This window comes from Miniopterus schreibersii (genome assembly GCF_964146895.1).
Source record: "Miniopterus schreibersii genome assembly, chromosome: 3".
Lineage (NCBI taxonomy): Eukaryota > Metazoa > Chordata > Mammalia > Chiroptera > Miniopteridae > Miniopterus > Miniopterus schreibersii.
Genome location: NC_138103.1, coordinates 5,302,466 through 5,314,476, shown reverse-complemented (window position 1 = coordinate 5,314,476; position 12,011 = coordinate 5,302,466). Strand labels below are relative to the sequence as shown.

General features: G+C 39.8%; 2 protein-coding genes across 5 annotated transcripts in view; one reads left to right on the top strand and one right to left on the bottom strand.

The window, feature by feature from the left end:
* Window positions 1–87: 87 nt before the first annotated feature.
* THUMPD1 (THUMP domain 1 NAT10 acetyltransferase adaptor) lies at window positions 88–10,626 on the bottom strand. Its single transcript, XM_081131542.1, has 5 exons — window positions 10,210–10,626; window positions 8,773–8,944; window positions 7,527–7,775; window positions 3,942–4,381; window positions 88–1,357 (listed from the first exon to the last, which is right to left on the bottom strand). The coding sequence occupies exons 1-4, from the start codon at window positions 10,432–10,434 to the stop codon at window positions 3,969–3,971; spliced, it is 1,059 nt and encodes a 352-aa protein (XP_080987668.1). The 5' UTR covers window positions 10,435–10,626; the 3' UTR covers window positions 88–1,357; window positions 3,942–3,968.
* ACSM3 (acyl-CoA synthetase medium chain family member 3) overlaps window positions 10,122–12,011 on the top strand; it is a 44,963-nt gene continuing 43,073 nt past the window's right edge. For 2 of the 4 annotated variants that reach the window (XM_081131529.1, XM_081131526.1), the window contains exon 1: window positions 10,122–10,294. The gene's annotated coding sequence lies outside the window, so the exon portion shown is untranslated. The remainder of the gene's footprint in view (window positions 10,295–12,011) is intronic. The other 2 variants (XM_081131528.1, XM_081131527.1) reach the window with 2 other exon arrangements.

Below are 12,011 nucleotides of genomic sequence, written 5' to 3'. Positions count from 1 at the left end.
AAATTGTTATGATCACCAAACCAACAAAGGCAATGACTATGACTTATAGTGTTTAAAATTGCAAGAGTCAATGATTGCTTGGAAATACACAGTGGACAATGAATTTATTTTGTGCCTGATTAAATAAAAATAAAGATTAGAAGTATTCTAAGAGAAATGTTCAAGACAGAATTCTGCTTAACATTTTTATATATTACTAATTCTTTAGGATGGATTAAAGTAATGTTAAAATGAGAAATAAAAATGATTCAAAAGCCAATAAATAAATTTAATTAAGTACTACATTACTAGTTATTATTTTGGAGCAAATTCACTATAAAATATCTGAAAACTTGGACCACTTAAAAATAAATAGTAATAAAAATTTTTATATCTTTACTTTTTAGGACGATGTAATAACTTATTGATACATAACTTGACATAAAAATATCTTTTATGATATGTCGATTATAAAGCAAGAGATTTACTAAGAGGCAGAAAGAGAAAGAAAAGAAAGAAAGAGAGAGAGAGAGAGAGAGAGAAAGAGAGAAAGAGAGAGAGAAAGAAAGAGAGAAAGAGAGAGAGAGAGAGAGAGAGAGAGAGAAAGAAGAAAGAAAGAGAGAGAGAGAGAGAGAGAGAGAGAGAAAGAGAGAGAGAGAGAGAGAGAGAGAGAGAGGAGAGAAGAGAGAGAGAGAGAGAGAGAGAGAGAGAGAGAGAGAGAGAGAGAGAAAGAAAAGAAAGAAAGAAAGAAAGAAAGAAAGAAAGAAAGAAAGAAAGAAAGAAAGAAAGAAAGAAAGAAAGAAAGAAAGAAAGAAAGAAAGAGTACAGACCACCAATCTTTATGGAACAAATTTATTTTGATTTTTTCTAAAAATATCAGGAACTATAAAAAAACAAGCTCAATACTTGGCTTGCACCCAAAGCAATACAAGTAAAACCAAAAGCAATACAAGTAAAAATAACATTCAGAAATCATGACAAGTTTACCGAACCACAAAGCTGAGGTGGACTTTTTTAAACTGACATAATTTTTTTCAAAGAAAAAAAAGAAGCATTCAATTCTAACCTGGAATCTCGTCCTTTATAAAATAACATGCTCAAATGTCGGTGAGAAAAAAAAGCAGGTAAACTTGAACACAAGTCTTTCATTGAATGAATCCCGATTCCAACAGAATACAGCACTTTATAGTTGAGAAAAACAGCTCCTGTCACACAGGTCTTACTGAACGCAAATAAACACAAAAGGGATTAAAACAAACCACTAAACCAAAGCCTTTCTGTAGAGTAGCAGCTTTCACAAAGTAAAAGGAACCCAGCTCCGTGGAGTTGTGCGTTCTCTATGCATACGGCCAGTTTTATTCCGAGTCCGAGTCTTGCACTGTTGAAATAAAAGTAATCTTTGACTTGGAGCAAGTCTGATGAAGGCACCAAAATCCTACCGTGTTCCCCAAATGGCCCTCGGAATGCTTATCCCTTCAGGATGCCTTCAACCTGCTGGGTTACTGTTCTACATAAAGGTGTGTGGGGAAGTCCCAGCCTCCCCTGCATTAGCCACCTATCCTCCGCCCCCCCAAATCCTTCCACTCCGGGTTGCCAAGCAGGACTCCACCTGGGATAAAAAAATATTCCCATGCTCACTAGTCACTGCACCAACGTCGCCATCGGTGAGGGAAGGCTTACCATTTGTAATACTTCCAAACTTTTTTATAGTTTAAGAATAAATCTCCAAAAGCTAACTTCACAGCCCCTTAATATTCTCAGTCTGGACATCTCACAACCTTCTTTGGTGTTTGTCTCTTTGGGCTTTTTTCAATAGTCTTGCCTTGGAGGAACCCTTGAAAAAACTTTCAAGTTAAGGGAATCCTCATGGCCTGTGAGTGTGAGCACCAAACTGAAGGAAACTCAATGTCACAGAAATCCAGAACGTCAGTCTAGGACTCAATTCATTCTCTTTGCAGACAAAAATCTCAGGCTGAGACTTGGGAAAAGGGGTTCCTCTCCCAGCCATACACAAGTGTTAGGAGGGAAAATGCTATTTAATTTGGTTTTGTAGTTCTTCGAGGAGAGTTTTAGTGGCCTGAGACTTGTTACTTTCTTCACTCTCATTCCCAAGTGGTTGTCCCAGAGTCCATTATTTTTAATCTAAGGATCCCGTCACTTTTAAGAAAAACTTTTCCCCCAGGACCTTGTGGAAACATGTTTTTTGTTCACCCAGTGAGAAATGCCTGCTAAGTAGACTGAATCTGTAGCCATTCTATATCCCCACAGCATTCAGCAAAATCTGGCCCCGTATTTTCTTGTAAATACTCTGGTAATTCATCTTCAACCCAAGTATCCTCCTCTGATAAGCCACTGGCTTCTATATGTAAAAGAAGTTATGTGCTCTTTGTTTATGTTTTATTTTGGGGATTTTAAAAAAATATACTTGAATTAATGGGTCTCTAATAAAGTAACCATTTTGTAGCATTACCCAAAACTTTCAAGTCATCCAGTTTTTTATATCAGAACTTTTCTGTGAAATGAGGCAAAACTTGTCATGAAGCCAACCAGTGATGGGGCACCAGATACGAAGACCCATTGAATTTATATTAGCCTCTGTTTTGGGAGGCACCTTGCGGCAAACGTTCTCTTGAATTTCACCATCATTTACAAATCTTGCAAATGCTACACTATGTCATATATTTGTCATAAGTTATATAAATGTCTAACCACTATGCTGTATACTGGAAACTAATATTATATTGAATGCCAACTGTAGTTGAAAAAATAAATTTAATTAATAAATATATATTCGTGGAATCTGTTGACTTGTCAACACAGATAGAGAAGCTGCTAATGACAAAAAAAACACCTTTTAGCATCATGTGACGTAAGTCAATTTATTAAACTGGAGTAAAATCTTTTCAGTTTCTTGAACTTCTTGCCCTAGCATTTCAATGTTGGTATTATTAGATTCTTACCAACTATGTGAGATTTTATTTTGTGGAATAAGTTACGCTACTAGGTAATTTGCTTCCTAAATGTTTTCACTGAATGTGATTTTTTTTGAACAAAAGCTTTACTGTTTTGATATTCCAAAGACCATTCAAGGCAATTAACATCTTTACGTATCAAATGGCTATGATTTATAGTTACAACTGCTGGACCAACAGCTAGGTTTATAGGTTGCATTCCACAGACGATGTACAGGGGAATAGGACAGCTTGGATTATACATCCATATAAAACCATTAAAAAGTAGCTTTCATTGTAAAGAAACAATTTCTCTCTGTTCCTTGCTGCACCAATATACTCAAGAACCTCAGAGGACTGTAATTCATCATCACTACCCTTATCAGAAATGCCCGTGTTCTATGCCTAGTGTGGTCCCCTTCTACCTTACACTTTGCTTTCAAAAACTGTAGCACCAGACCATCAGATTTGTCTGTAATAAACAAATGTTAATGAAACACAAAAACGGGCCTAACAACTAAACAAAAAATCACAGAAAGTTGAAAAACCTCACAGAACAATTCACTTCTAACCTTTACGACCCGTGTTTTGCAGTTTACCGCAGTGTCAGGAGACAACTGAGTTGCAACACACAAGAATTCCTCCTAAGGATGAAAATTTCCCTTGAGGTTTGTATTTTAGAGCTGGTTCACTCCCATTAGTCAGGTGGCAGTGCTGGGGAAGGTGATCATGAGGGAGACGCCAGCATCACACTCCTACTACACTCCCCTCTGTAACAGTGCTCACCAGTTACCCACAGCTTCTCCCAGCTGCCCCAAAAGCAGGTGGGCCTACTGCATGCCGCCATCCAGGGCTGACACAATCGCTAAGAGAACTGTCAACAGGGCTACTCTGTCACTGTTCACTACTGTGAACATAGCAGTACAGCACAAGGTCAAAAACAAAATTTTCAGTAACAATTTTATATGGAACCCCAGGAACAGCGCGCAGAATCCCAGTAGAGAAACTCACCTCCAACACCAAATGATTTTTTTTTTCCTATGAGAGGTCATTTTCATTTGACTCAGATCCTTCTGTGACTTGACTTGCAAGTTCAGGTTTAACTCCTCCCTCATTCGCCACCCGTGTCTCAGATACAGGTTTTGTCTGCCCCAGCTCCTCAGTATTCTCTGGCTGGTTATTTTCTCCTTCTGCTTGGTCATTTTGATTTGATCTGTCACCAGCTTCCACTTTAGCTTCTTCCCCATTTCCTGCTTGCGCTGCCTGGTTGGAGTTAAGCTGTGGCGAGTCCTTAGCACTCTTTACCACCTCCTGGAGATTATACTTTCTGAACAACACGTAATCTTTCACAACACTCAGGCAACAGACAGCTTTAATGATTTCTACTACTACCGTGTACTGCGGATTGGTAAGATCCACTTTGTTTTCTGAGTTGAGGCTTCCTACTATTCCTGTAACAAAAAGAAGAGGGAAGCACTTAGGCTGAAAAGGATACCCTGACGCTTGATGGGTACAAAAACAATGTTTCATCTCTTTCTGCCTGGGACTTGTTAAACCAAAACACATACAAGTCCACTCTTCTACAAAGATCTCAGTCACATACCCTGAACTCTTTCAAAAAATAAATGCAAATGAAATCCTGAGATATTTAATAAAAGTATTTGTTTTCCAAAGGAAAAGTCAATCTTGATTTGGAAAAGACATAATATCTAACAATCAGAAAATCTCATATCCAACATACTGAAATCAGTTAGGTTTGATATTATTTTAAAGACATTTTAATATATTTGCTCTACACTAAAAAAATGTAAGCCTTAAACCTTTAAAAAATTCTTTTTAAAAAATTTTATTTTTCATTTATGGTTTATACTCGATATTATTCTGTATTAGTTTAATAAGTACAGCATCACATACTTTACAGAGTAGTTCCCCCCCATATTTCAAGTACCCACCTGACCCACTACATAGTTACTACATTACTGACTATAGTCCCTATGTGGTAATTTACATCCCTGTAACTGTTTTTTAATTACCAATTTGTATTTCTCAGTCCCGTCACCTTTTCACCCAGTCCCCCAACCCTCCTCCCACGTATCGACTATGAGCCTGTTTCAATTTTGTCCGCTTATTCTGTTCTTTAGATTCTACATGTAAGGGAAATCATATGGCATTTGTCTTTCTCTGACTTTTTTCACTTAGCATAATACCCTCTAGATCCATCCATGTTGTAACAAAAGGTTAAGATTTCTTTCTTTTTTATGGTCAAGTAGTACTCCATTGTGTAAATGTACCACAGCTTTTTTATACACTTGTCTACTGACGAGCACTAGGCTTGCTTCCAAATCTTGCCTATTGTAAATGCTACAAGGAACATGGTGATGCACACATTCTTTTGAATTAGTGCTTTGGGTTTTTTTGGAAATATTCTCAGAAGTGGAATCGCTGGGTCACATGGCATTTCTTTACATCAATAGATGCAGAAAAAGCATTTGATAAGATCCAGCACCCATTTATGATAAAAACTCTCAACAAAGTGGGAACAGAGGAAACACACTTCAACATAATAAAGGCCATATATGAAAAACCCACAGCCAACATCATACTCAACTGGCAAAAACTAAAAGTGTTTCCCTTAAGGTTAGGAACAAGACAGAGATGTCCGCTTTCACTACTCTTATTCAGCATAGTTCTGAAGTCCTAACCACAGTGATCAGACAAAAAGAGATAAAAGGTATCCAAATTGGAAAGGAGGAAGTAAAACTGTCATTATTTGCAGATGACATGATACTGTATACAGAGAACCCTAAAGACTCCAGCAAAAAACAACTAGAACTGATAAAAGAATTCAGTAAAGTAGCAGGATACAAAATAAACATTCAAAATCAGTTGCATTTTTATATGCCAATAATGAACTGATAGTTCACAGAAATAAAAACTAAGAAAACAATCCCATTCACAACTGCATTAAAAAAACACCTAGGAATAAATTTATTAAAATTTATTTTATTGATCCTAGAGAAGAAGAGAGAGAGAGAACCATCAATGTGAGAGAGGCATCAATCGGCTGCCTACCGTCCACACCCCAACTGGGGATCGAATCTACAACCTAGGTATGTGCCCTGACCAGGAATTGAACCTGTGACCTTCCAGTGCACAGGATGACACTTCAACCAATTGAGCCACATTGGCCAGGGCCCTAGGAATAAATTTAACCAAGGAGGTTAGAGAAAATTATAACACATTGAAAAAAGAGATTGAAGAAAATACTAAGAAATGGAAGCACATACCATGCTACCCAAAACAATCTACAGATTCAACACAATTCCTAACAAAATACCAACGGCGTATTTCACAGAACTAGAACAAATAATCCAAGAATTTGTATGAAAACAAAAAAGACCCTAAATAGTGACAGAAATTTTTTTTTAACTGACTTGAGAGAGAAAGGGAGAGGGAGAGGGAGAGAAACACAGACGTGAGAAACACTGATTGGCTGTCTCCTGTATGCCTGGACCAGGGATCAAACCCACAACCTGGGTATGTGCCCTAACTATGAATTGAACCTGCAACCCTTTGGTGCTTGGGACAATGCTCCAACCAACTTAGCCACACGGACTAGGGCAGCGACAAAAATCTTGAAAAAAGAACAAAGTGGGAATTATCACACTACCTAGTATCAAACTATACTACAAGGCCATAGAAATCAACACAGCATGGTACTGGCATGAAAACAGATACATAGATCAATGGAACCAGATAGAAAGCCCAGAAATAAACCCATGCCTAACGGTCAATTAATATATGATAAAGGAAGCAAGAATGTACAATGGGGCAAAACAGTCTATTCAATAAATGGTGCTGGGAAAATTGGGCAGATACATGCAAAAAAATGAAACTAGACCACCTTCTTACACCATATACAAGAATAAACTCAAAATGGATTAAAGACTTAAATTTAAAAGACTTGAAACAGTAAAACTCCTAGAAAAAAACATAGGCAGTAAAATTTCAGACATTTCTCTAAGCAATATTTTTCTGACACATCTTTTCAGGCAAGGGAAACAAAAGAAAAAACAAATAGGACTACAGTAAATGAAAAAATTTTTGCACAGCAAGAGAAACCATCAACAAAATGAAGAGACAATCTACAGAATGGGAGAGCATATTCACCAATGACATGTCCAATAAGTGATGAATACACAAAATTTATAAAGAACTGACAAGTCAACACCAGAAAAACAGACAATCCAATTAAAAAGTGGGCAGAGGACCTGAATAGACACTTCTCCAAAGAAGACACATAGGTGGCCAATACACACATGAAAAGATGCTCAACGTCACTAATCATCAGAGAAATGCAAATCGCAGCCACAATTAGATATCACCTCACACCTGTCAGAATGGCCACCATCAATAAATCGACAAACAACAAGTGCTGGAGAGGGTACAGAGAAAAGGGAACCTTAGTGCACTGTTGGTGGAAATGCAGACTGGGGCAATCACTTTGGGAAACAGTGTGGAGGTTCCTAAAAAAAAAATCTTAAACAAGAACAAGTACTTACCATTGCACACCAATGTAAAATCACTGAAACATACCTGCCAATTCTTTGATAACTTCTTCTCTATTCACGTGACTGTTATTTCTAGCTTTATATACAATCTGAAATGTCCCTTTATTTGGAGCTTTAAACCAGGGTTCCAAAAAAGTTTCTGCATATTTTTTCATATCTTCTAAGAAAGCCTTGCATGTTCCTGAGATGGGTAGCATTCGTAGAATAACCCGAGTCTTCTTCTTCTTGGTTTTGAACATGTCCTGGAGAATGTGATGTACCAATTTCTCAGGTTCTAAAAGAAAAGGGAAAAAACCCCAGCATGGAACAGACAAGTTGAGAGTCTAAGTTCTCAGATATTTTAAAGCCTCTTCAAAATCTCTAAAATGAATTTTCATTGTCAGTGACATAAGCTGACAACAGAGTAGAAGAAATGATCATAATGGATTTTAAATAAGTCTAACCAACTATGTTTTCCAACTAATATTTCTTCAGTGCGTACTATGTATTAATACTATGTAATATCTAATATTTTAACTCTCCAGCATTATTGCTGCTTTCATCAAAAACAACTGTTCATGAAGACAGTGGAGTTACATTTTTGTGATGTCTGACTTACCCAATGACAAAACCATACTGCTGTTTTCCTATCATAATGGCAACTATCAAAGTAACAAACATTAAATAGTACACCTTTTTTTTATAAAAACAAACAAAGAAGAACCTACAAGTCACTTAAAAAGATTTAATTAATCCATTAGCTAAGTTTGTACAGAAATCTAGATCTCAGACCTTGGAGGAGCCCCAGACTATGAACTGCACAAGGTCATGATGCCGTCCTCAGATTCATAACCTAATAATATACAAATCTGTTTGGGACTAATGAGTGCTTTCAATACTTTTAAATTAGTTAACTGCATTAAAAAATCTAGAAACTTCTCCAGATTTCCAACTTCTTTTGAAAAATTAGAAGATTTGGCCCTACCAGGACTACATTCCCTAAAGTTCTAAGCCATTCCAAATAGGCTAGAGCTGGGTAGCATCTACTCCTTTTAGACAGAACATACACTCTTGTTTTACCTTGTTACATACAAAGAAAGTGGCAAAACCAAGTTTCTACTCCTAAGTCAATACCATGTCCATCACCCCATTGAACCTCCATATATGCCTAGTGCTCAGACAGTGTAGAGAGGGAGCCATAACTGTGAAGCCATGTTGTGGGCAGTGTTCTCTATGATCGGGAGATGTCCAGATATTATAGGATCAATAACCTTAAGGCGTATTAGACCCACCTATCCCCAGTGTCCTGATGAAGACTACATTATTTGCTCCACTCTCCACTGACTGGAATCTTCTTAGCTTCATCTCCGTAGATGCCTTAATGTCACCAACTTCTTTCTTCAAGGCAGCCTCCACATCGTCATCTCCCTCGCCTCCAGAGAGCTGCTGATCCTTGTCTGTAAACTGTTTGCATAAAGCTAATGAGCAGAAACGCCAAAAGAGCTCATGGGAAAAGCTGTAATTAACTGTTTATGTGAAACCCCCAGTGACAGACAGCCTCGATATTGACAACAAAGCCTTTCATTAAGATACTAAGACATCACTCCCTCCAAAATGAGGAGGAAGTCTGTGGTGCCTATAATTTAAAAATGTTTTCAAAAGCACCTTGACAGTTAGGGACACAAGAGGTAAATGTGCTCACCAGATACATCATTCCAGGGTGGACCTTAATCCCATCACTAGTCATCTCGGTGCCTAAAGACACTCTCCTTTTGGTGAGATTAGGCCACACAATTATGGAATTAAAAACCGTTACCCCTGTTCTACTAAGGAACAAGAAACAATTCAAGAACTTGCCCCAGGTACCAGTGTAGAAAGGACAAGCACTTGTTGCCCAGTTCTCTGCCCCATCAATGGAGTTGCCAGTCGGGCACTAATAATAACTGTACACATTTTTGGAGCCTTTATTCTACACCAGGATGTAGTTTATGTACATAAGCAACTTTTTAGCCAACCTTAAAAAGTACTATCATTATTCTCTTTTTTATCTAACTCAGCAGAATTAAATGACCTGCCCATGCCCAAGCCTCAGAGCCATTAATTGATGGTACTTAAATTTAAATCCCCTCTGTACTAACCCTCCTTCACTTAATTCTTGGGGTGTCGATCTATGTGTCAGTCCAGATCCTAAGCCAAGAATATAATGACTTGCAAACTGCGATGGGACAATTAGGTTTGATGTGCCATTGGTACAAGAGTTCTTACTTTGAAAATGTTATTTATACATGCCTTTGAGAAATAACTAGAGCTAATACTAAACCCACTATTTCAGGGACGCTGCTTAGGACAGACACATTGCTACGGCCAAGGTGCTCAGATAAGCCCTGGGGACCCATGAAGTTCGCTGCTCGTGAACTTGGGCCGTGTCCTCCTGAATATTAACAGGCTGTCGTAAAAAGTAAACGTTTCTGAAACAGCTTCAGAAACACAAGCCTGGGCCGCAGGAAGCACTCCATAAGTGAGAGCCAGCGCGATTAACGACCGCAGAAAGCTGCAAGGTGGAAGCCTTTCCACGCGGACCAGGCGGGGCTCTGCTACCACGCACGCGAGGGGGCGGGACGCGGACAGGCCACGCCCCCGCGCAGACGCAGAAGCCCGCTCCCGAAGGCGGGCGGCCTGTCCGCCTCCTCCGGCAGGTGAAGGGCCGGCCCGTTCGCCCGGGCCCGTACCTTTTCCGGCCCGTACAGGTCGTCGCCGTACTCGCTGAGCAGGCTGTAGGCCTCCTCCACGCACTTGCGCTCGTTCATGTTGCAGGTAATGAGAATGCCCTGCAGGCCGGGCTCCAGCTGCCGGGGCCCCGCGCCGTCGCCGCGCCGCGCGCGCTTGGCCTGCACGTACTGCGCCTTGCCCTTGCGCTTCCCACCTCGCTGCGGCTGCTGGCCCGGGCTCGCCATTGTGGTGCGCGCGCTGCGGCGGCCGGCGACGTGCTTCCCCGCGGCGGAGGGCGACGCTCTTCCTGGGGACGCGGGCTGCTGACGTCACGCGTGCGCCAAGGTCTCCGCTAGGCCCGCCTCCGCTTTCTCCGCGCCGCGCGGTTCTAAGGCCGGTCGGCTCCGGCGTCGAGAGGCGGCGCCCTCCCCTGCCCCGCCCCGCCCCCCGTGAGGATTGACAGGCTCTTTCCCCGCCCCCCGGAAGGAGGGGCTTCCCTCGACGTGCGCCAGTAATTGGCGAATACTGAGGTGGAGACTATTGGTCAAGCAAGATACACTTTTTAAATTGCTCATATAAGCCAGTGGGGCCTCCAAACTATACTACTTATTTTTACTCCTTTTGAAATGTGCATATTAAATAGACGCTCCTTTAATACTCCTGTGGCAGGACCCCAGAGGTACAAAGAAAAACAGGACACGAGATACAAGGATCTCGTTTAAGTCAGAAACCCGATGATCACAATGAGAAATACAAAATACAGGGAAACTTACCCAAGCTTCTTACCATTAAATTGTTTTGATGGGAACACTTTTAACTTGTAAAATATATTTATATTAATACCAGAAATATTGTCTGTATCAAATTCTTCACCCACTTTTGTTTGACACTCGTGTTGTAACAAGTGACAGTAACATTTTGGTGAATTATTGTTCCAAGTGCACTTGATTTGGACAGGAAATCACATTCTTCACTTTTGGGTCTAACCCCAGATCTACCAGTCTTTCCAAAAAGCATGTCCACACTGATTTTTTGCTTCTACCTATATATTGATCACAGCGTTTACTCTGCAGAATGTCATTGGTGGGCTCGCATAGCGCGGAGTTCTGGAGGTCCTCGGTTGGTTATGAAGAACAGTCTCATTATGCTGGCGTTGCTGTGGCGTCGGGAAGCATAGGAAGAGCTGGCTGGAACTCTTGTTTTATTTTTTCCTTTCATCCTCAGTGCCTGGTCCATATTAAATAATCAAAAAATGTTGTTGAAACGAACTAATACAAAAAAAATGATGATAAAGGAAAAGGTTAAGAAGGAAAGCACACCCAAGTCCTGATCCCACTAAACTAAACTAGAAAAGGGCATTGATCTCTCAAAGAGTCTGTCTTCTACTGGCTACATATCAGTTGCCCATACACTGCCCTCTGGCACCAGGATCTTACAAGTTAGCATACAGATAAAAGTAAAAATATGTAGTTTGAGCCCCAAGTATATATTTTATTTTTCAGTTATGGTTTACATTCAATGTTATTTTGTATTAGTTTCAGGTGTACAGCATACTGGTTACACATTTATATAACTTATTTAGTGATGTCCCTAAAGAGTATAGTACCCCCTGACACTGTACATAGTTATTACAATATTATTGACTATATTCCCTATTCTATACTTCACATCCCATGACTGTTTTGTAACTACCAATTTGTACTTCTTAATCCCTTCACCTTTTTCACCCATCCCTTCAACCCCATCGCCTCTGTCAATCAGCAGTCTGTTCTCTGTGTCTATGAGTTGATTTTATATATATATGTATATATACACACACATA

What these genes read in the sequence shown, in the direction of transcription:
- THUMPD1 (XM_081131542.1), bottom strand. Translation starts at nt 10,434, where the DNA reads ATGGCGAGCCCGGGCCAGCAGCCGCAGCGAGGTGGGAAGCGCAAGGGC. An exon ending in ACCTGTACGGGCCGGAAAAG is followed by an intron (nt 8,945 to 10,209) that starts GTACGGGCCCGG and finishes TTATGCAAACAG; the next exon opens with TTTACAGACAAGGATCAGCA. An exon ending in CATCAGGACACTGGGGATAG is followed by an intron (nt 7,776 to 8,772) that starts GTGGGTCTAATA and finishes CTTTTCTTTTAG; the next exon opens with AACCTGAGAAATTGGTACAT.